Source organism: Lissotriton vulgaris, chromosome 7 (genome assembly GCF_964263255.1).
Source record: "Lissotriton vulgaris chromosome 7, aLisVul1.2, whole genome shotgun sequence".
Taxonomy (NCBI): Eukaryota; Metazoa; Chordata; class Amphibia; order Caudata; family Salamandridae; genus Lissotriton; species Lissotriton vulgaris.
This window is the reverse complement of record NC_141695.1, coordinates 1,319,889,164-1,319,914,665: the sequence shown is the minus strand read 5'-3', so window position 1 is coordinate 1,319,914,665 and position 25,502 is coordinate 1,319,889,164. Positions and strand designations below refer to the sequence as shown.

Here is a 25,502-nt window from a genome sequence, read left to right as displayed (position 1 = left end):
AGTATTTTGGCTCTTAGAGGCCTCTCTGAGCTAGATTATATGCGAGTCTGTTTGGATCTCCCAGTTCCATTAATGTGATCATCCGCACCCTCAGGATCCTTAGCTCCCACACTCTCTCTAACACCTTTTATTGTCTGCTTGGACAATTTCTCTTTGTGCCACCATTTTCCATAACTCAACCTCACCACACTGTGTTTGATCACATCAAACAACAAAGGTTGAGAGTATCTGGATTTACCCCTAGCAACTATGCCTGGAAGTTTTACTTACACCACAGACCCTTCATGGAAAGTGGCTTGCTGTCTAACCTTAATGGGAGCAGAACAGGCCTACTTGTCCTAAGCTATCTTACACCGCTCCTTCATACCCTCCAATTTTGCTTGTGGAACAGCCAAACCATTCATTCACGGCCAAAATGGTCAGACCATGGATGAATGGTTTGGCTGAGCCGCACTGTGCGGGAGACGTTCCCCACTTCCCGACCAATGAGGTACATTTCTTCAGCGACCCCTGACACGCCCAGCCCATCCTCGATGAGAAGCTGGCCTGAGTTGCTGCTTTCTGTTCAGGAGACGCTCTGCTGAGCCTCGTAGCATTAGCTCAGCCTTCATCCCATCCTTGTTGCCACTTGAAAATAAGACACAGAGCCTGGGCAGGAACAGGTAAAATTGTATTTATTGGAAGTCCAGTGTAAACGGCCAGTGAGGCAACCATCCCCGCATCAACTTCCAAGAATAGACACGCCAACGTTCTCACCAGCGCGGTTGCCAGGACGACACTCACACGCCCACAATGATGAAGACCCAAAATGGATGCTTCAATTGTTGCCACCCACTGCACTGTGTTGATATCGGCCAGCCCTGCCCCTTAAACTTTGTGTGAATGGCTCTCTGCGGACCCCCCTGGGCGACAGCGTAAGGGTCCCACTTGAAATCTGAGCATTGCCATTTTGTGCAGTCACTCCTATCACTCTGATGTCACTCTCCTCATTTGTGCCTTGAGGACAAAGTGTATACTTTTCGGCCAGCCAGCACATGTGTAGAAGGACTCCGACCTCACCCCTTCCTCCCGAACACGCATTTGCAATACAATAGGTCTTGCATTTGCGAGAGTTTAAGCTATTGGCATTGTAAAGGACAATGCCTTTTATTTATCTGTTTTGATAATTAACATATCAATAAAAGGCATTGTCATTTACAATGCCAATAGCTCAAATTCTTGTAAATGCAAGACCTATTTCATTTCAAAGAAGTGACTGCCATTGTCCCGGGCTGCTTGGAAAGTGAAAGCGCGCATGGCGCGCTGAATGTTGCAGGAAAGCATGTTGTGCCTGCAGTTGGAGAAACTCATTGAATAAAATAGTGCTAACAGACTAAATAAGACATACTGTGTAACAACAGAAGTGAAAGAGCCAGTCCTCATGGGACGTTACAAATGAAGACAAGGCAGTACTAAGGAGGGACTAACAAGCCTATTAATGATTCAGAAGACAACATTTACAAATGAGCATGACACAAGCCAATGAAAAATATAGTCGGAGAGTGAGGGGAGCTTCAAGTCCATACTTCAATACAGCATGGCTTGCAGAGCAGTGCATGCGCTGCCAAGGCTCGGCCCAAAAACGGATTTTTAAAATCAGTTTCACTGGGGGAGCCCCATGCAGTACACTCTTCTTTTTAAGCTGCTCCATGGTGTTCTTTCTTTCCCTCATGTCTCCTTCCTGATGATGGTAGGGCAATGCCTTCTTCACCGTTTACACCAACGGCCAGTGTAGCAGCTCATGGGTGGAGGGCAGCCGAGTGAGCAGTGTGGAGGGAGGCGGGGAGGGGTTAACCATGACAAGGGGTCAAGCCAACTGCTACATCAGCCACATAGCCTTCAATTTAAAAATAAAGCTGCCCAATGGTTCTCTGAGCTGATCCAAGGTGTGAAGGACACTTCTAACAAACAATTCCTGATCGGGGCTGACTCAAAGAAACCAATCACAGAAAGGGGGCTGACCTAAAGCTTCTCTGTGATCATAATTAATGACAATATGTTTTTGGCTGCAAATGACGTAAAATCTATTAGAAAAGAAAATGTTAAGTAGAATACCACAGTGAAAAATACCTCATTTATTAGATACTTTATCCATGAGCAACGTCTGTTGTTCTACCATTAAACACAATTACTACTTTAAAAAAAACAATTTATTACAAATGTGTTGTGCATCATTTCGGAAGTTTTTTTTTTGGGGGGTGGGGGCAAATTTGTAACCAAAGATTGACAGGTTACTCATTACTCTAGATTGCCTCTAAATTTATAGATAACTGAACAACTAATGTTGCTATTCTCGATATTCAAAACTCAAAACTCCCCAGTAGAAAATAGCAGATATTCCAGAAATAAAAACATTGAAATGAGACAGGCATGGAAGGTGATAGGGTTAAAATTCCATGGCTGGCTGACAAAGCAGACAAACATTAGTGTGAAGTGAATGAGTGAGCGTGTGAGCACTGAGGGGCTCATGTGAAATGCCAGAAAAGACACTGGACAGTTCCTGGCAGGTCTGAGATTTTGAGATGCCAGCAGTGTTGGGATAATATAAGGCAGGTGCCTGGTATCCCTGCCATGTATATGATTCTTCCCTCAGCCTTCTGACCATTTAAATGCTTTGGCCTGTTGAGAGATATTATGATTGTCTAGTTCATCAGCATTGTGATAAAAAGACATCAATGTCAACTGAAGTTCTTTATGTCTCATAGAGTGACTACCAGGGTGATGTTGCACTTCTTCGTAGGGCAGTGTGATGACTAACTCCAGTCCCTTAATCCTCTCTTTCAACAACCCCAAAGTGGACATTACAATTTTGGTAATTTGATGGTGTTTTGGCAAGGTGGCAACTGCCCACTAGAATTGGATGCTATCTAGAGATACTAAGGTCTGATTTAAAATGTATCAGAGTTTGGACACCTGCCACTTTTTAGCAAGTGTCCCTCATCTGCCAAACTCTAATTCAGGCCCTAAATAACAATATCACTGGACTTCAAAAGTCTCCCAATAAAGATGTGTTCAAGGTAAATATCCCACTATCCCTGTGCCAGATTGTTGATCCATCCTAGTGTTGTGTTATGGACAGTGCTTGCGCTAAAAAAACTGGAGGTTGCTGCCGTTGTTACACTGTGCGTTGTGTTGGTCTCTGTGCTTACGACAACCGATGTTGGTAAGACTGAGAATGACGTAAAGTGCTCTGTTTTTGTTACTGAGATGGTTTTACTAGAGCTTGTGTTGTCTAGCATTGTACTGGAAGGAATAACAGCAGTAGTTATAGATCTAGAAATTATGGTAGTCTCTGGTGTCAGTGCGGAAACTGAGTGTTGGGAAGAATTATCAAATAGGGTGGTGTGGGATCCTGTGGCAACAGATGCATTTACTATTGATGTGCTGGATGGGGTTATGGTTGTATGAGAAGAAAACAAGCTGGTTGATCTGGAAATAGCTGTAGTGGTCGAGTTCAGTGTTTGTGCAGGAACGAAGTTAGTGATTGCTCTTGTGGTTAAATTAAGGACCGAGATAGACATTGTATGAGTGTCTAATGTAGATTCATAAGAAACAGCTGTATTGGGGCTGTTAGGCTTAGTGGCTAGAGTAGAAATGAGACTTGTAATAGTTTTGGAGGAAGCTGTTGCAGAAAGGTTAGTGGTTACTGTGATGTGTGTACTGTGGAGTGCTCCAGCAGTTACTGTAGTGACAGCTGTAACAGGTCCATATATGGTGGCTGATGCACTTGAGTGGTTGGCTGTAGTTTCTCTGTAAGAGAGGATCATGCTTAACAATGAGGTAGTTGCAAGGGTGATTTTAGTGGTATTGAGTTGAATGGCTGATGACACTGAGACCATTGTAGGTGTGTTGCTAAGTGCTGTGTGTTTGTCCGAAGGGGGTACTGAGATCAGACTGGAAGAGGTTGCGTTAAGAAATTTAGGGACCGATGTAGCTATGGACACAGTGCTTGAGTTGGACAATGCTTTAGTGAAAAATACTGAAGTTGCTGTTGAGCCACTGATGGCCATAGTTAGGTTGAGGCCATGGTTTGAGACATGCAGAAGAGATGTGGTGGAAGAATTTGGTGTATTTGGAGTGCTATGTTTGGAGGTGGCAATGCTCGTTGAGTTAAGGGATGCACCTGAAGCAGTTATGTTAGTATTTGTGCCAGGGACTGCTGTCAGAGTACGCGATAAAGGCTTGGAAACAGTCACTGCTCTAGTTGAGGTGTACAATGCACTGAGGGCAGTTATGGACTTAGACGTAGCCCTGGAGCTCCACACGGTTGTGGTCACAGACTTAGGTGGCGTTGTGACGGTTGCACTTCCTGCATTGCAGTTGACACCAGGTGTATATCCCTTAATCCAGCTAATGTATGACGTGATCAGGGTGTAGACTCCAGGCGCAAACGGCGAGGCACACTTTGCGGCTTCCCAGCTCATCACTCCGGTCAGAAGCCAGGTGCCGTTGACACTGCACACCAAGGGTCCTCCAGAGTCTCCCTGGAAAACAAATTTCAGGTGGTTAGCTTTTTAAACTGCCTGGCCTCATTTGGAAGAATTAATGCATGAATGAATGGATGGATGGATGGATGGTTAACTCATTATTGATGAAATGAACAAGTAAATGAATAAGCTTACAGTAAAAATTTATCACAAATCGAGGTATGGCTGTGTAATAAAATGATTGCTGCTCGTTGCAGTGATCTAACCCCTCGTGCTCCAGCTTTACCCGACTGGTTTGTGATTCCAGCAAACCACACGGAGAAAAATGTGAAGAGTACGACCTTTCGTGATGTGGGGTACTCGGGACTTGCACAAGAATCGACATTCTGATTAATGCTGGAATTTCTGCATTGTCTGCATTTCCCCCAGGCAAATTTCAGCAACGCAAACCTGATTAAATGAATTGACGGAAATTGTGCCGTACATTCCAGCAAATGCATGGTTTGGTGAGAAAAAAACCGGATTTTTATTCCATCGCAAAAAAATTCGGGCTGGAAAGTCGACTAGAAGTAACGCAAAGTAGAAGTGCGCTACTTTGCTCAAATTTGCATCAGGAGTAGATCTTAAGGATGGTGCATGGGTGTATCCATGATAACTTTGTGATACAAAGCCCTATCTACTAACATTTTTAGGCAGGGCTTTGCACCCCGTAACATACACATCTTCGAGGCATGTGCAAAGAAGGAGAAGCGTTTTCTTTCCTCCAAACGTTTTTAACATAGCATGTCTTATACTGTACTGCAGACAAAGTTGGAATAGTTTAAAAGTCTCAGCATAGTATTTTACATTGGCAGGGTACATTTCCAGTGTAAAACCTATCCTGGACTCCCACAGACACCTTGCACCCTAGTGCAAATATGGGTACATGGTGCTAGGCAGCTAGAAGTGAAACAGAGCTTGATAAGAGAACAGCATAAGCATTTCATTGTAGATAATTACTGTCCTGCCTCTCACAAAATGCAGAACATCAACTTAGGTTACTGTGCCGCGTTGTTGACATTAGTGAAGCTGCATCATAATATTTCAGTTTAATATTTTCCTCTGTGACACAGAGTGAAATTAAAATTGTGTTGTGGATTTACCACACAATTTGGTGTTGATAGCCACATAGTAGGGAAAAAACGGAGGGGGATATTCTCAAGGACCGGCGATACCTATTGCATACACCAGTTAGTGGCAGTTCTTTTATAGCCGCCTAACCCTGAAAACTATCGCCATGTTAGCGTTGTATTAACAAGCCGTTGCTACATGGCAATAGTATCAGGGAACTGCGGTAAAAACTGTTGCTAACATCAGCGTGATGGCGATAGGAAATCCAGCGTTAGCGGGCGAAAACTACCGATAGGCCCATTAACAGCAAAAACACTTGTGTTAGTCAGCCCAACGTGAGTTTTTTTTGCCTCTAATGCAAAAACAACCTTCAGTATAAAATAGGCATAAAAAACAATAAATTGCCGAAGGGAGCATCCAGGGCCAAGTGCAGCACACATCAACAACCCCTGCAAGCCAGCCAACATCCAGGATGACCAGGATGAGAGCCGTGATGCCTTGCTGGACCTGCGTCTGGAGCCTGGATGCCTTGCTGGACCTGCGTCTGGAGCATGAATGCCTCGCTGGACCTGCTTCTGGAGCCTGGATGCATTACTGGACCTGCCACTGGAGCCTGGATGCCTCATTGGACCAGCGTCTGGAGCCCGGAGGCTTCGCTGGACCTGTGTCTGGAACCTGGAGTGGGATGCAGAAGAGCTATGGAGTAGATGAGCTGTGGCGGCAGACATTGAGTCGAGAAGAACGCCCGTACCTGGTGGCGAAATCTGGCAGGTCTCATGAAGACACGTTGCTGACCTGTGTGAGAAGACTGCCTTGTGCACCTTGGAGCTGTTAATAGTAGAGGTGCTGGTGCGCCACAACGTAGGAAGTCTGCATTGCATACTACGATCCACCACTACACTGGGGTGCATGGAGGGGATTACCAGTGGTGGGTGCCGCCTCTCTGCATCACAGGACAGATGATGTTGGGCCGGCAGGAAGCTGTGGAGGGTGAGGCCCTTGAGCTGCGCCAAACTTGTGTGGTGGGAGCGCTGCAACTTCACGCCTTAGGGGCCCTGCTGCATCAACTGCATCGGGAACTTCACATGCGGACTTGGCAGCAACTGCTGTACCCAGGTTTGTGAAATCTAACCTGGCTGAGGCACCTGCTGGCTGAGTCACAAAATTGAGAGAGACTGCAGTGGGTTGCGCCATGATGTCAATGTCCAGGCAAGGAGAAGGTGCGACGTGTAGTGCAGGATGCCTGGGGGTCAAGTCACCCAGGCCTAGCACACGTAGATGATGCACCCCCAATGGCGGCTCATCCGTTATGGTGGAAGAGCATCGCCCCACTGCTTTCAAGCAGTACAAAGGATGAACAATCATCACATGATAATAACTTACTGATGTAACCGTGTTATGTTACCTTTGCGGATGGGAGGGTTGGTAGGACTGCTCCAAGCACGGGGCAAGGCATGGGCGGATTGGCATGCCCACTCAAGTGCCCAATGACTGTTTTGTTGTCTCTCTCAGGTCGCCTAAAGCAGTCATGCGCACTTCCCTGTTCGTAATGCAGGCTGCATTACAGCGTGCGTGGAGCACATGCCCAACCCTCCAACCCCAGGCTGCATGCCTTGTCCCATTGCCAATTACCAATCCCACGCCGTATCGCATCATTGTGATTGGCTCAGGGGAGGGAGCCTGGCTGCCTACTTCCTGTTCCTGGAAGCAGACGGAGGAGAGCAGGAGCAACAAAGATAGGGGACCCAGCTTCAAGTTAAGACTCCCCTTATTAAAATATTTACAACACCCGCTCACACACACATCCCTGCATCCACACCACATCCAGTGTTCTTTCCAGTGTTTACCACCTCACAGCTGTCCAGCCCCCAAGCACTTCTCAATGGCAGCTGCTGTGCACCCATGCACAGCGGGTGTACCACTCGTGTGCCAAAGGCACATACGTGGTTGCAAAGCATGCCATAACATTGCATTCCATTCCAATACATACTAATACTAGGCACATTGCAACAGTAGAGTAGGTGTTGCATAGCAGAGACATTAATATAACAATTCTCACTTCACTGAGTGCAACTCAAAACTAACCTTTGCACCCCAAACCCAACGTGAACCCTGGAATTTCTTGTTGACCCCCATAAAACACCAGAAAATCCAATTTGACCCAAAACACCCCCCCATTTTCATATTTTACCCCCAAAACCCATAACCACCAGAAAAACCTTAAATTACCCCATTGCTGACCTCGTAATGTGTTATAATCAAATGCGATGTAAAGCCACTGACGTTGTCGGAGTTGAGTTGTTAACGATGTACTGCCAGCATTGTACTGGTTGTCTCCCGTGCCAAAGGCAACCCATAGGCTGCGCCGTTTGAATCCATCTGCCCCAGGACCCCGCTCAGCAGCAAGGAAGCTTCCGCTTGGACACTCCAGCGCTATGACGCCAGCTCCTTCCTCGCCATCAACCCTGGATGCCCCCTCGCCTGCCAGGATCAACCTCTGCTCCGGACCGGTCATCCCCATCGCCCTCACTGACGGCTGCAGTACCACCCGCAAGGAGCACCCCGACCATAAAGGAGGAGGCATAGCCATCATCTACAGCAGCGCACTCCAACTGACCATTCACTCTAATGACCCAAGGGTGACCATGGACCCCTTCAACTTCCAGATGCGGACCAAGCCCAAGCACATCCTCTGCAGCACCCTCATGTGCAGGCCCCCTTGTCCATGGTTCCCCATTCTCCGATACCACTGTAGACCTCATTGCAACCCAGGGTTTCCGATCCACCAACGACATCCTACTCGGTGAACTCAAGCTCCACCTGGACAACCTGTGACCAGGACAGCACTTCTCCTGGGGATGGTCCCCTACATTAGACGCAAGCAGCAGGTCACCTCAACAAGCCACATAGCAGAACACACAGTTGAGCATGTCACCTCCGCCAGCAGGAACTTCAACTACAGCCACAACAGTGGACTCTCCTGGACGGACCATCATTGGTAACATCACGTCTTCACCTTGCCCATCGGATGTCACCGCCATCATCGCACCACATCAAGGCCCCAGAAGAACGTCTTGTCAACTCCCTCCGCACCAACACTCCATCATTGCTTCCAAACGATGACACCGCAGCGCGCAACCACCACCAGTGGATCTCCAACAGCACAGACATTCCGGCTCCCCAGATGAACGGCACTGCGTCAGTACCTTCTGCCTGCCTGATGGCAGGGGTGAGGGTGATGCAGTGCCACAGGGATAGGCTGACCTCATGCATTGCTGGAGTTGCGTCATGGTTGTGACACAACTGCAGCAATGCATCACTTTAGCGCAGACAGATACGTCAGGATTCCTGACGTATCTGTCATTACTTGCATCATGAAGCGCTGTCCAGTGAATACAGTGCATCCAAGCTCTAACAAGAAGGGCATAGTGAGAAGTGTTGCGACGCTGTCTTGTCGCAGCACTGCTACACTTTTCATAACTGGGGACCAGAAATGCGCACTATCTTATTGATGGTGCGCATTCCTGCACTGTAGTTTTGTCGCAGGGCAGCACTGCAACATTGCTTTTAGCGCTGTCCTGCACAAAACCTGCTGAGATGTAGCCCCTAGTGTTATCCCCATTTTTAAGACCAGCTACTTTCTGGTCTGAAGTTACTGATTCTAACTCAAGTTAGAGCCAGGTTTTTTTGGTCTTCTCCTTGTGAATATAGAGTAGTGGTGTTTGCGTGACTTTTTGCACGGGAATGTCTCTTCTTCATATAATTATCGTAACAGAAGTGGTGATCTTTAAAACAGATGCTTTTGATGTGTTTTATCTAGGAACCCAATCAATATTGTGACCTTATGCCCCTATACGGCTATAATCAATAAATGTCCCTATAATGGCATAATAATCAGAGCCATATTTTCAGTAAATCGCCTCTGCAGTCCATGACACAGCAGAAGCTACTTCCTTAGATTCCTAGAGAGCACACCGAGTTCTTTCGACACACCAAACAACCAGCATCCTGGGAAAGCCCTGCTTGCTTTGTTTTGATTAGTAAAAGAACTCCTGCAAGCACTGTAAGAACGACCAGTTCTTAGTGACATCTTTATTGACGTTTTATGTCCAAAACTTACGCCAAACTCTGCACCTTTCAGGTATAAATATACCAACGTTGCCTTAAGCAAACACACAGTGGTGAATACTAGAGCAGAACAGCTGTCCCCTTGCAGAGCCCAGCAGATGCGAGAAGCCCACGGACGCTGCCCCTCCTCTTTGACGTGCTGAGAAAGACGCTGTCTTTTCTCCTGCCGAGAAAATCCAGCTCCGGCGTTTCCAGCCTACCCTTGCGGGTGACTGGGATATCGGGTCCTGAGAGGGAGATACCAGACCTCGTACATTCTATTCAAGAGGTACGGTGCTGACTAAACCCTCAGAGAGAATTCTTGAATCATACTCTTGGCAAAACCAACTTAACTTAAACTGCTACTTACTTACTCCCTCCCATGTATTAGTCTTAGGTCAGGTACACCGGGGTAGGCGTAGTTAGAAGCACCAGTTGAGGTCGGTAGCCAATGTATATATAAATGTATATATTGTATATATTTTATTCATTTTAACTATCTTATGGCTAAGAAACCATATCAATGCTTTTACAGTATTATTTCGTAATACTCCTTTTACTGTACGCACTTTTCGTTATAACAAGTCTTGCAATTGTGGCAATTCATTTCTCTTGCATGAGAAGACTGCTCAATAAATAATATCTTTTATTCAAAAAAACTCCCGTCTCTCTATTCTCTGCACCCTGGTGAAATTAAATCTGCACAACTGACTGAGTGAAATAGCTGTCTATTGTTTCACACGACTCTAGAGAATGACTCTTATTCTGGGGAGCAAAGTTGTCAGGTTTATGCGGTTGTCGGAAGCTGAATCCCTTCTTGTCTGAGCAAGGGAAGCTGATCACTTCCTATTCAGTCAAGAAAGTTTCCAGTGACCTCTGAGCTAGCTGGCGCAAACCTAAATTAAGTCTAGCATAGTCAGTAGAGACCTAGAAGACCACAGTCCTACGTCTACACTGCTGTTTATGTTATTCCAATGCGCCGGGCCTATAGGGAAAATAGGAACTACACTACACTTTTGCCTAAAAAAGTTCGCTAACGGCTGTTAGCGACAGCTCGAGAATAAAGTGATAAAAATAACGCCGCTTTAGCGGCAGAAAATGCCGCTAACACGGGGCTTTGCATGGTGTAACCCTTTCACCAATACAGTTTGTTTGGGCTTCCTATAGTAAACTCCAACAAATATTGGGAAGGGGTTTACATTGAACTACCATTGTTAATGCTCTGACAAATACAAAAGGAAGGCGTTTCAGATTTCGAACTAAAGGGTATTAGTGTGTGAACTTCATGACAGCACTATAGCAAAAGTGTTTACATTTTTAACTATTTAATAAAAACAATAGGAATGGTGTTTAAATTGTGAAGTTTTTTAAACAAGCAATAGGAAGTAGTTTAATAGATAGATCCCATTTTAGGTCTATGCTTGGTGTCTCCAGAGAGAGGTAATGTTCAATGTATACTTTAGGTATATTTGGAGATCTATCTACATTGTTTGATGGATCTCTCCAGACAGAGTTAACATAGTCATATTTGCATTCACTATACAGTAAACAGATTTGCTTTATTGATTATTTACTGTCGTGACAAAGAGACTGTAGACCCCTCATTTTACATTGTCAATGACTTGACAATGTCTGTAGACTTTTTGTAAAACACAATGTGCTGTTTTCTGTTAGATTACTGCATGTGCAAAGTATATTAACAACATCACAGTTCTCATATGTATATGCCTATCCATATTTTGTTCAAGCAACATTACATATTAAATCTTACGAAGCATTGTATTATATTAGTTTACACTCATATGCACTTGCAGTCAATTGAAGCCAGTAAACGGACACAAATAAATCTGGTGGGTATGGGGCTGAGTGAGGGAAGTTTTCTAACGTGTTACCCTGGAGAAACATGTGCAATTTACTTTCCCTTTCCTGGGGACATGCAATCCAGGAATATGTCTCTTTACCCCGGAGTCTTTCTCCCCGCAGGAAACCACAATGCAGTCGTTACCACGTCCGCATTGTGATTCCGCATACCATTACTCCACAAGTCGGAACAACGACTTGCGGACGGGGGGTGCTGGATGTTGGAATAGTATAATTTACTATTCCAACACCAGTCATTGTGGACACTAGGGAAGGTCGTTGTTCCGACTTGCGGAGTAATGGTATGCGGAATCACAAGGCGGTCTTGGTAACGACTGCATTGTGATTCCATGCGGGGAGATAGTTTCGGGGTAAACGTTGTTTACCGCAATCCAGAGTTCAAGTTGTGATCGGGACCTTCTCAGTTTGTGGCAAATGAAGGCAATGTGATCATGTGGGTTGTGAGTGAGCTGTTTACACTGGCTGGTTCCACTCTACTCAGGAGTTCTAAGGAACTGATGACATAGGACATGATTTAGGGTTTACCAGACGGGTTGCTCCGTCACAAACATGATGGATATCCAGTGTGCCTTATTGCGTATTATATCTTACTCTAAATCAAGCCATAATTTCATTCTAGGTGCAACAACTTCAAGCAGTATTTTCAATTTCTAAGTTGTGATTGTCGTCCTTGGTGTGATCCATTTTAGAGTCAGTAGAACTGGATTACGGGGTGATTAGCTCGCCAGAAATGTGTGAAGCACTTGAGCAGTCCTTATTGGCACTGAGGTGGGCAATGCTACAGTTTTACACAATTAAAATCACCCCATCACTATTGCCTTGCCCATAGAATGAGTGGCAAGTATAGGTGTAAGCATTACTGCTCACACCTGCAGGGATTAATACCTGGTAATTTCCCTTGCCAGAGCTGTGGGCCTAAGCCGCAAATGGAGCATTCTTATTGGCTGGCCAGCTCCCTACATTCCACTTTGGGTGATAATTATCCTTCTGTCAATTGAACAAGAAGAGTGTGTGTGAGGAGATATTTCATGGACGTGCTATTATTGAAGGTAAGGGGGAGATTGATTGAGACCTTTTCCAGTTGGTGGTGTACATTTCTGGATGTTGGAAAACAATCACTTTGCTAAGAAACTACTTCCTGGGGTAGGGTGTTTGCGAGATGTCTTAGGTCCTTTTTTCTATGCTGTGTATGTAATGTCTATTCTCTGTGTTTGAGTTGTCTGTGAGTTTTTGTAGAATCCTTGTGTAAAGTGAATGCCACTAGCCAGTGAAGAGCCTAGTGCTATGGCTGAGCTGGTGTCAACATGTTCTTGATGGTGTGTTATCACCTGTAACTTACTTCAACTTACTTCAATAAACTACCTAAACCTACATCTACGTGTAGACCTACATTTATAACAATGGCTCTAAGTTGGCTGCAAACTAAACCTGCGGTGTGCAAGAGATCTGGACCTACGTGAAACAGAGGAACTCAAGGTGTAAGAAGGTATGGAAGAGGAAAAAGCCAGAAAAAAGTAAACCTTACCAGTTCCAAGATTCGATTGTCAGTGGGCAAATCCTTATTTAGTAATCTGCTACAAGAGCATGTGAACCCTCAAGCCATCCCACCTGCACTGCAGCGCAGGATTTCTCATTTCTGAGCAGTAAAGAATGTACGGAACAAGGAATTATTGCACCGTCTGGCACTGTCAGGCTGCACATTAATGGAAAAATGCGTTATTTTGCATGGGTTTGCCCGCTGCAGCACCAGGTGAACCTTGCAAGCATGCGCAGCGCTTAGGGTTCCCTACAGTGGAAATGACTTTAAAGAACACTGTTGATCATTCTCAGCCCACTCTGATACCATTGTTTCCAATCGGCCCAAATTCTGCACTCCTGGAGAAGATCTATAATTCATCCTATTCACAGAAAAGGTCCCAACATCGATCCACCCAAGTTATCGACTAATTGCTTTGTTAGATGTTTAGGCCAAAGCTAATCCCAAAATTCTATTGCAGAAACTCAAGGGATGGTGCACTGAGGAAAACATAAACCCATATTACCTAATCGGAAACAAGTCAAATCATCAACAGTTGATAAGAAGGTTGCCCTATCCTTTTTGTCCCACTGTACCTCGCAGGCTTTTAGCCCCCCACCCCTTTACTTGCTTCATCGACTATTCAACCGCACTTGATGGAGTTGATGTGAACATACAAGGCACAAAGAGGTGATTGCCCCTCTCTCCTGTAGGCTTTCATCTCCCTGTCTTCTAAAATATTGGTCCGAGTTTAGCTAGGCAGCTGACTATTAATAAAATATCTCCTCACACACACTCTTCTTGTTCGATTGACAGAAGGATAATTAGCACCCAAAGTGGAATGTTGGGAGCTGGCCAGCCAATAAGAATGCTCCATTTGCGGCTGAGGCCCATGACTCTGACAAGGGTAATTGCCAGCTGTTATTGCCTGCAGGTCTGAGCAGTAATGCTTACCTTCACCGTCACCTTCATTGATCAATCATCGCACATTCCAACTGCCTAGGACTAGGTGAACAATGGGCCCGATTCACAAAGGCATGTATTATGTGCAAAATGAATGGCCCTGCCGATTCAAGAGAACTGACCCAACTGGACAAATCAGATCAGTCCGCAGAGCTGCAGGTTCTGTGATTGCAGGCGAGCACCAATGCACCCTTTATGTTGCTGCCCAGTGTTTTTAACATTGTATTGACGTCTATGTTTTTCTTGACAATTACAACTTGTCAAGAAGCTTGGGTCTACAGTTTAAGTACCAACCGATCAATGGATTTAGCTTGATTTGGTAAATTTGTAAACATTTTGCACACTGCTACAAAATGACGGAAAAACCGAGCATAACTGGGGTGGGGGGGAATCAACATAGATAGGGCTCAAATACTCACTTTCCTGTCCTATTGGAATTAAAACATCAAGGTCATGCTCTGCCTCTTTTTTAACCATTCCCTTTTAGTAGTTTTAAGGTATTTGTATAATACATATAATTTTGTGTTTTATTTAGAGTTTGTTGTATCAATTTTTATCAATTGACACAATTTACTCATTCACTGTCAATCCTCTTGTCAATGTATTTAAATTAATGCAATTGTCATTAATCTAAATCAATTGACCAGCACCTCACAGTGCTCCTGAAAGCAACTGTGTTGGGTTTCTTTTCCCCACCTACTGAGCAGGGAGCAGTCCCTATTCAACTCCACAGATAGAAAAAAAGTGCAAATGTCACCTGTTCTGAAATTTGCTTGAATATGTTGTCCATCCCTGGCCTTTAGTAGGAGCCCATCCCAGAATCTCATATAGACAAACACATAATGCATATTGTGGTTACATATGTAGAGGAGATTACTTTTTTCACTTCAAGGACGGATTCCAAGTAGCACAGAATTCAGACTGACATCATCCACTGCAGGAGTTACTTATACTGCCAGAAACCGGTCCTCGGAAGCTTGTTTCCGGTCCAGGAAAGGCATGGCTGGACTGTTCCCATGAGGCACAGGTTCAGACTGATTTGCATATGGCCATGACTGAACTGGGGTGGTGTGGAGTGCAACAAAACTATGGATTTAGGCCCAGATCTCTGTACTGGGGTGAATGTATGACATTGTTCTGCATTCTGTCCATCAACTGTGGCTTTTGCATTTGTTACTTATACCAACAGCATCTGTAACTCTGGAAATGCGTAAATACTCCCTATTAAGAGATTTTGGACAAAATATACAGGTGAAACACAAAGTTAAATCTTGATGAAGCAGGTAACTAGGGAGCTGCTGGCTACACTCATAATGAGATCCTTAGTTATGTAATCTGCTGGCAGTAATGGTGAGTCCTTGACACGACTTTTCAGCATAGTTCTCATGAATGAGCAGGGATTTTAGGAATAGCCTGTAATGGAGTCAATACTGTGTAGGCTTTTTATTCCACCTGGCATTTCCCAGGAGGCCAGTTTCGAAAGCCCATAGCTGCTCCTTCTGCAGTGGTGCTGAAACAATTTTCAGAATGGGGGTGCGGCCATCAATATTACACCATTGAAGTCATAGGGATTGTGAAAATCCAAGTGTCACACAAAGCGTAGTAAATGAGCCAGTCCCATCAGCCAAAGCGTGGTAAAGGAGTGGTAGGCAGCCGGTGGGACACTTTGGAGCTCACTCTTGCACATATATTACTGACAATTGGTGCGGTGTGGCACTATCATTTACAGACAGTACATTTTACATAGAAATGGCGAGCCAATTTGCACGGACATGCAATTTTACTGAAGTAGCACACCGGGGATGATGTATGGAATTCGGTTTTCAGTGAATGTTTAGCATTTGCGCATCCCTAAGTAAAGTGCCTAGATTTGTTTTAATATTATTCACTTCTTTGTTTCCATCACAGTTCAGAAATACAAGAAAATGTGCATCGCATGGGCTTTCCTAATCGTGGATATAATTGTAAAGTTAATTTACAGGCATTTACATTTTGTAAACCCTCTCATTTTACAGTTAGAGAAAGAAAAGAAAACACCAATTTCGTGTTAAAATATAGCCAGTTTGTCAGAAACCATAGCCTGACATTTGTCCTTTGTCTTTAAACTCAAGGCAAATTCAACAAGATAAAAACATAACTTAAAGGCATCTTTATTGCTCATTCACCTTCTGAACTCCAGTATAGCTATTTTGAGGGCATACAGCACCCCAGCACCCCTACTTCCAGGCCTATATTACTTTTCTCAGTTCCCTGAGACTAATTTAGGCAGGTGGGGCGTCTTCACGAGAGAAAGAAGGGGAGGGAAGGTAGAGAGAAAGCAATTAGAGAGGGAGAAGAGATAAAATGACTGCAAGAGAATGGATGCAAAGAGGGAGACAGCACAGGGAAAGGCAGGGACTAGAAAGAATTTTCGCCAAGGCTGCTTTTAGTTCCCCTGTCCCACCCTGGATGGAGTCCAAATTCCCATCAAGTCTGACTAAGTCTAGTTCTCCGATATATTATATGACTTAAGGAGGGGCCTGGGAAGTAGTTGAGAAGTCTCTAAACCTCCACCTGGTTATAAGGAAGAATACAATAGTTAAAGACGGTTCGCTCTATTTGGGTTTTATGGAACTTACAACTGCATTTGACTGGGTGGAGAGAGGAAAACTATGGAAAAATGCTGGATCTAGGCATAGACACATCCCTAGATCATTTCCTAGCACAGATGCACCAGGAGGTGACTGGGAGGGTCAGGTACGGGGCGGACGGGGAACTTACCGCTCCCAATAAAATGAACCATGGGGTACGCCAGGGCTGCGTGCTTGCCCCTTTTTTATTTTGTCTCTACATCAATGATTTGGAAAGTTATGTTAACCAAGGGCATGTTGATGTCCCCGAGATAGGCACCAGAAATCTTCTGGTGTTACTCTATGCCGCTATTTGTGTGTTGATGTCTAGAACCGGTGTAGACCTCCAAATACTGGTCACTAGATTCAATGGGCCTCATTTATGAAAAGTGACGCATTGCTGCGTCAAAACAGCGATGCGTCACTTTTCATTGCGCCCTCCTTGCGACACCAATGATGCGTCATATTTACATTATGACGCATCATTGCGCAAGGAGGTACAGATACGTCAGTATTTCTGACTTATCTGTAAGCGCAAAAGTGACGCATTGCTGGAGTGTGTCACAAAAGTGACGCAACTCCAGCAATGCGTCCTTTCACATGGGGCAAGCCCCATGTGAAAGGGCCTGCGTCAGTCTTACGCCTGCTGTGAGGCAGGCGCAAGATTTTGACGCAACGGCGTCCTAGAAGTGACGCAGTGAAATCTCATAGATTTCACTGCGTCACTTCTATGACCATTTCTTGCGTCAATACGCCCCCTTGCATACATTATACCTGGTGCAGGTATAATGTAATGCAGGGGTTTACAAAGTGACGCATCTACCTAGATGCGTCACTTTGTAAATATGGTGCAACAAGGCGCATTTTTTACGCCACTGGTGCGTCACAAAAGTGACGCACCGGCGGCGTAAAAGTGACGCAAGGGCTCATAAATGAGGCCCAATGACTTTATGTCTGATTTGGGTTTAAAGACTAATATGGCCAAGTCTTATACCATGGTGGTAGGAAAATCCCCCCCCCCCTTTTAAATCATGTTTTATCAAGAATGGGAAGATGTCTTATGTTCCAACATTTTCATATTTAGGCGTCCCCTTTGACCAGAAAGGCACTTGGCATCATTTAGTTGAAACTAGGGTTAGCAATTTCAACAAAAATCTGGAAGCAGTGTTCAGGTTTACAAATAAATTAGGATCCAGACCTATTGATTCAATTATCAACATCTATAAGGCCCGCTTGTGCTCTGTAACCTTGCATGGGGCTGGAGTGTGGGGCTTTTGCAATTTGTCTCACCTTCAGGTAGTGGAGAATAATTTCCTCAGAATATTATTAACAGTCCCAAGCAGTCTCCCAATTTTTTTTGTCACAGTGAACTTGGTCTGACTCCTTTAACCCACAGTATACAAATTGCTCCAACTTTGCTATGGCACTCAGAATGGGCAAAAGATGAGCCAGCCCTTAATCGTGCAATAATACTGGACTGCCTTAGCCTTGACCATATGCAGAAGATACCATGGCTTAATTATATAAAAAGGCAGTTGGAGACAGTGGGGATGGTGGATTGTTTTTTATAATGCTGAATGAATTGCCAAGATTTCAAAAATTCAGTTGAAAGGGGATCTTTTATCTTTTTTTAAAGACGACCAGTGAGCATTTGGAGACTGGGAAAAAGTTTTAGAATATTTGCCTTTAGTTCCTTCCCCATGTGTAGAGCCCTATCTCTATTTTTTCTTTTGTCATTCAAAAATTTTCTACCTCATTAGATTTGGGTTCAGCATTGTATATTTGTTAGTTTCTTACCCTCCTAAAGTTTATTGTGATGCTGACTTTGAACCCTGCCTGTGTGGCTCTAAATCAACTAAGAACATGTTGCACTTTTTTTTTGTTGACTCTACTCTAAACCAAGGAAAGATTTTATTATACCCCTATTAAGATTTTCAAATGTCAGGAAGTGTAGACAGGCTTTATATCATCTCCATCTTTTCAACGATGAATACTTATTAATGGTGTATTGGTATATTTCCTCAGCAGTCCGTTTATGAAATTTAGCTGGGATTTTTTTAATTTATTTGTAAATGGTATCTTTATTGAATTTATTACTATCATTACACCATTCTCAGGTCACATGCTCCATGGTTTTATGGTTTTATTTGATCCCTAATCAATTGCCTCTGAATATCATATTCTTTGGGGATACAGCGTCGTTATAAGCATTTATGTTTGTATCGTTTGCGAGCTGTCGTATGAATACTCTTACAAAATTTTAAACCTTAGTCCACATTTGGAAATTAGTGATTTGCTGCTACGTGATGAAATACCATCTTCATTTTTTGTTTATATTGCTAATTATGATGTTCTTTCATTATTAATTTTATTATATTTTGTCTGTTTCCTGTTTTAAATTGTGATGTTCTCTTTTATGGTTGCAAAAAGAAATGAATAAAGAATATTTGACTGACTGACTAAGGCTAGATTTGCTCACACGCTGTAGTTACCTGTGCTCATATATCGTTTGGCATGGCATCTGAATTCCTTTTTCTCTGAAGCGCTATGTCAAGAAATGCATACAGATAGCAGTGATTTCTTTAGCATCCTGCAATAATGTGTTTTTATGCAAAATGTTGAGGTATCCAGATTACTTTATATTTTTGCCTTTTCCACACATTTAACCTCATCTGGTAATATCACATCAAGGTAATATTGAGAACTGTTTCCAGTAGCAAAAGTCTTCTGGAATCTAAACTCAAGATAAATGCAATAAAACAAACAGTGACATTAGCATACAATATTCCCAATTTTTTGCACTAAATACCACTTCTTTATCTTATTAGAATTTCACAACATTACCTTAGATGTGCTCTGACGTAAGCCTTCGAGACAGAGGGGTCTGCATTCGTGTACTTTAGGTGCATTGGGTATATTTTTTGTTTAAACAAAGGTTATAAAATAGTTACGGAGATGGGTAAAGATAACCTACGCTTGTTTAATTTACTGCAGTCACCCGATCTTGCATAAGGAGCCTTACAATACACTTTTTACACAGTTCACCGTTTCTAAAGATAGAGAGCCATGCAATGCATACATGATTGTTTTACTGTATTGTAACAGATGAAAATTGAATATCGATCCCAGAATGTTGACGGGACGCAATATCGAGAACGACATATTTAAAACAAATAGTGACAATTAAGTCTATATTTTCAATAACGAACTCCACATTTATGTACCATATGCAGTACATATATCTTTGTAGGTATGTGGAAATGGAAATTTAGGGATAGTATTTCTATACTTTTCTATATTTAATTACCTTTTGATATTTTGTCCCTCGCTATTCTATCCTTGATATTCCTGTATCATGATATTCGGGGGGGGGGGGTTGTTATTCAGTAGTACAATCAACCCTTAAGTAGTCAAGCACTGCTGTGTAAAAAAGCTAAGGCCATCAAACCCTGTCCCATGCTTGTGGGAGGATTACTAAGTGGCAGATTTATGAAAAAGTCAAGCAGCGCAGCACATCACCTTGATGCGCTGCACTGCATGACAGGGAAAGGGCTCTTTCCCCTGTGCACAGACGTGTAGCCTGGTCAGTAAGATTGGAGGGGGTGCGAGCTTCAGATTTCCAAATTGGTAGGCTGGTTAAAATACATTATACTAAAAGCAGGGGAAGAGGGAGGGCTTACGGAGCAGTAGGAAAGGAGGGCAGATTGTGAGGGGTACTTATAACTCAATATTTTGTCAAATAACCATTTTTAAGACCTTTAAAACAGAGACAAGCGTGTGTGTGATTGTCTGCATATGCATGTAAATATCCAAAGTCCTCACCATACCCGACTTACCACACTTCAACCCAACTATTTACTACAGAATATACTTATTATGGGGCATAACACCCCAAATACCCCCCTGAAGCTAAGCCCTGCCTGGCTGGTGTCCTTTGGCTGCCTATCGCAGGATGCAGCACACATAGAAAGAGGAAGTATTGCAGAGAAATAAAGGTATTTCTCCTCGTTACACCTAATTGGGAAGGCATATCTTTTTGGCGCATTCTCAGGCTTACCAGTTCTTGTAAATCTAGGAATGTGTCAAAAACCATGGGAGTTGCATGGGAACACCTACGCAACACCCAGGGAATGCCTCCCTAGTGTAGAGTAAGGCAAAGCAGCGTTTCGCGCTGAGTTTCTTTATTCCATATTTGTGGAGCCACTCAGGGCCATGTAATGTAGCCTTGCGTGGCTTCATAATCCTCCTCCTTGATGGACGGGAACCTGCACCCCCCCCCCACCTTGGGACCCTTACGGATGAGTAGTCACGCTTTAACAAACACATGATTGATTGATTGAGCCTCACTTAGGACTTGTGTCACTCTTGCACCATCTTGGGAGACAGCACCACTCGTAAATACGCCCCTAAGTGTACTAACTACTGCTCACTAAGGCAGCAGTAATTTACTTGTTCTCCTTGAGGTGTTGAAAATATATTGCTCAATGTAGTGTTTAACATTTCTACTGCTTATAAATAATTAGCACAGCACTAGAATTTATCTAGAATACATTAAAGCCCCCTCAGATGAGGTACTGCCTCATGAACTCAGATGCATTATGTCAGATGACTAAAATATTGCATCACCTACATTACCCAATCACTACATTGCAAGTGAAGTATGTGAATATGTAAGTACCTGAGGATAGTAAATAAATATTTACCCAGAGGAGGTAGTGCTAGGTGATGTAGTGGCAGGCATATTTCTGTAGGTAAATATTAGCGACCTCAGTATAGGGTCATACCGCCTCAAATGCACTGGCCATAACTTTACACATATTATTAAACATGATACATCTATCACTGGTAGTGGGGTGGCGAAGTGAGCTAAAGAACGATGATGGATTGAACTCCGATCTGTGACTGGGGGTGAGTGTTTGAAAGGTTTCAGCCCTCCGTCCATCATCTGCTTGTGTTTGCTTTGTTCACCCAAAGATGGCAGGGTATGCCCAGACTTGGGTCCCTTACCCACTTTGCCACTGGATTCAAGCTAGCCTGGATGATGAGGGGTATTACCCTGAAACTGGTCCCAGGATGCTTGTTTCTGGTCCAGGAAAGACCTGGCTTAGCAGTTCGGGCTGGACTGTTCCCATTAGAAACAGGGTCAAGACTGATTTACATATGGGTGGGTCTGAACTGGGGTGGCAAAGAAAGCTAAAGAACAATGATGGATTTACACTAGAACTGTGACTGGGGGTGAGTGTCTGAAAAGTTTCTGTGCTTCGTCCATCATCTTAATGTGTTTGTTTTGTTCGCCCAAAGTTGGCAGGGTATGCCCAGACATGGGTCCCTTGCTCACTTTGCCACTGGATTCAAGCTAGCCTGGATGATGAGGGGTGTTACCCTGAAACCGGTCCCAGAAGGTTTATTTCCGGTCCAGGAAAGACCTGGCTTAGCAGTTCGTGCTGGGCTGTTCCCACGAGGAACAGGGTGAATACTGATTTGCATATGGGTGGGTCTGAACTGGGGTGGCGAAATGAGCTAAAGGAAGATGATGAATTTAAACCAGAACTGTGACTGGGGGTGAGTGTCTTAAAAGTTTCAGCGCTCCGTTCATCATCTCCATGTGTTTGTTTTGTTCACCCAAAGTTGGCAGGGTATGCCCAGACATAGGTCCCTTGCTCATTTTGCCACCGTATGCAAGCTAACCTGGCTGATGAGGGGTGTTACCCTGAAAACGGTCCCAGGATTCTTGTTTACATTCCAGGAAAGACCTGGCTTAGCAGTTCAGACTGGACTGTTCCCATGAGAAACAGGGTCAAGACTGATTTGCATATAGCTGTGTGTGAACTGGGGTGCTAAAGAACGATGATGGATTAAACCCAGATCTGTGACTGGGGGTCAGTGTCTGAAAAGTTTCAGAGCTCCGTCCATCAACTCCTTGTGTTCACAAGTGATGGCACTGCATTTGGCATCATTGATAAGCGATTATAATAATGATGACATGAGCCGGACCATTAAACCCGACCAATCATATCAGGTCCCCACCGACCACCTTTCTCTTTCAGATCTATATTGGCACAACCACTCATTAAAACACTCACACACTCAGTTAATAATGATCCATTCAATCAATCACTATTTTCCCATTCGCTGAGCATATTTCTTATTGATACACTGTAATATTCCAAGCAAAGGTAGCTTGAGTAGGTTTATTTGTCAGCACAGCATAAGGCCCTTGCACAGCAACAACAGGATGAAACTGACAGGTAATGCAGAATATTACATGAGCAAAGCTCTGTTCAGAACATGGAACTCATACAGAAACATAACATGTCGCATGCACTTAAAGGACCAAATAGCATACAACTCGATAGTAACAAATCCCATAATAAAGAATATAACGCACACACATGTACTCTCTTCTCTCACCACTCACCATACCAGCCACTTTTGCCCATGATCTGTGCTCACAACATGACAGGTTGTCTTCCATAGCCTTCATCTTTTTACATAAAGCCAACAACCTATTCCCTATGATCCCTATGAAATCCAGTACAACAGTGACCTACCTACAGCTGTACCTTATGCTCAGCCTATTACCTCATTCAAACTGAGGCAACTGATGTTTGTCATGAGTGATGTCATTGATGGTATTTGTGAGGTCAGTTGCACTTTCATTGCTAACCGTAAAAGTGTTTTTTTTGTAATCTCTAGGTTTTAGTCTGAAAATTCAATACCCTTCCGACTGAAATATGTTTATGCAATATCAAAGTACAGTACTGATGAGATGAGCACTGCAGTGACTGATATAAATAAAGGAAATGAACTAGTAAATTAAAATAGCAATGCTAGGAATTGAGTAGAAACTTTCACTTCGTGTTGAACAAAAAGAATATAAAAGAGGCTTCATTTCCGTTTATAAATTACTGGCTTAGTTTTGGAAAACGGTAAATGCGAGCGCAATGGCATGCGTTTATATCAGGAATGAAAACAAAAAAATGTTCCCGTAACAGCATGCATTTACAGAAGCAATCTTCCGATGTTGATGGTTGCTAAACAACGGATAGCTGTGCGCGATGACATCAGCGCCGACAGCAGAAACAGAAGAAGGATCTTGCCAGGCAACGGATAGCTGAACGCGCTTACGTCAGCGTCATCAGCTCAAATGAATAAACAAAGTAAATGGTTGCCGAGCAACTCCAATAATACAGTGCTTCAGCGTGCATCAACGTCAGTCCATCAGATCCAATTGTTGCCAAGTAACTCCAGAAACAAATACGTCAGCATAGGCTCGTCGGCTCCCAGCGTCCTTATGACGTGATGGCAAAGCTCGAGCAGCGCTGAAGAAACGGTACCGCTTGTGGCATTTCAGGCAAGAGTACGTTTTTTTTTTTTTTAAATGCAGCAAGAAAGCAAATGATCCAAAATGTACCTGTTGAATGAAAGGAAATTTCTCCAAAGTTCCTTCGTAGAAATAATAGCAGAACGATTTCCCTCGAAGCAATAACAGCAGCACAATTAGGATATTTCCAAAAAGCAAATTAAGGTAAAAGTGGGTCCAAACTCCGCTCCTGTGCTGAATATGGCTGGAGTAGGCTTGTCCTCGTCGCCAAATTTTGTAATAGCCCAAGCAAGGGTAGTTTTAGTAGGTTTATTTGTCAGCACAGCATAAGGTCCTTGCACAGCAACAACAGGATGAAACTGACAGGTAATGCAGAATGTTACATGAGCAAAGCTCTGTTCAGAACATGGAATTCATACAGAAACATAACATGTCGCATGCACTTAAAGGACAAAATAGCATACAACTCGATAGTAACAAATCCCATAATAAAGAATATAACGCACACACATGTACTCTCTTCTCTCACCACTCACCATACCAGCCACTTTTGCCCATGATCTGTGCTCACAACATGACAGGTTATCTTCCATAACCTTCATCTTTTTACATAAAGCAAACAACCTATTCCCTATGATCCCTATGAAATCCAGTACAACAGTGATCTACCTACAGCTGTACCTTATGCTCAGCCTATTACCTCATTCAAACTGAGGCAACTGATGTTTGTCATGAGTGATGTCATTGATGGTATTTGTGAGGTCAGTTGCACTTTCATTGCTAACCGTAAAAGTGTTTTTTTTGGGATCTCTAGGTTTTAGTCTGAAAATTCAATACCCTTCCGTCTGAAATATGTTTATGCAATGTCAATGCTTTATGAATAAAAATAGCACAGCTATTTCCCTTGGTGGAGATACATATGATTTCTTAACTAATATCTTTTTTGTTAAGTTCTTGGAAATTAGACATGACAAACTCTATCTGTTCCATATATGCTCCCAAATTTGTATCAATGACTGTACTGTGAACAGGATATAGTATATCTGCACTAAATAGCTGGGGAAACCCTTCAAATAAATATTAACCTATCTGGATCCATTGATCTAGATTCAATGAACCACCTTTCCATCAACCATAAATGTGTCAGGATATTTCATGATTCACATTGCCTCATCAACTGGATCCATTGCTGGATCCATTAATTCAGTAATCAAATTTCCTCTCCTAAAACTCCTACCATCATCAGTGTCACTTTTGGGCTTAGTGTCAATTTTGGGGTGAGGCTCCATGGAAAGGCTAGTGGGGATGGATCATCGTAATGCCTACGGCTGTGCCTGGAAGGCACCACTGCTATTTCAGGGACTGGGAGGTTTTCGCAGCACCGGCAGGCTCAAGAAGCCTGTATGATGCATAGTGGTCGGAGTTTTCGACCACCACGGACCCATCCGCCAGTATAATATGGCGGGCGGGAAATGGCCTCACAATGGCGGTGAACCTGCCCCTTAATTCTTATGGGCGGAGGCGGG

At 43.6% G+C, this 25,502-nt stretch overlaps 1 protein-coding gene across 1 annotated transcript in view; it reads right to left on the bottom strand.

Annotated features, from left to right (window-relative positions):
• Positions 1 to 3,068: 3,068 nt before the first annotated feature.
• The window catches only part of LOC147703593 (uncharacterized), a 187,145-nt gene continuing 164,711 nt past the window's right edge, over positions 3,069 to 25,502 (bottom strand). The window contains exon 5 of the mRNA XM_086929521.1: positions 3,069 to 4,523. Within this exon, the coding sequence (XP_086785647.1) occupies positions 3,069 to 4,523 (1,455 nt within the window). The remainder of the gene's footprint in view (positions 4,524 to 25,502) is intronic.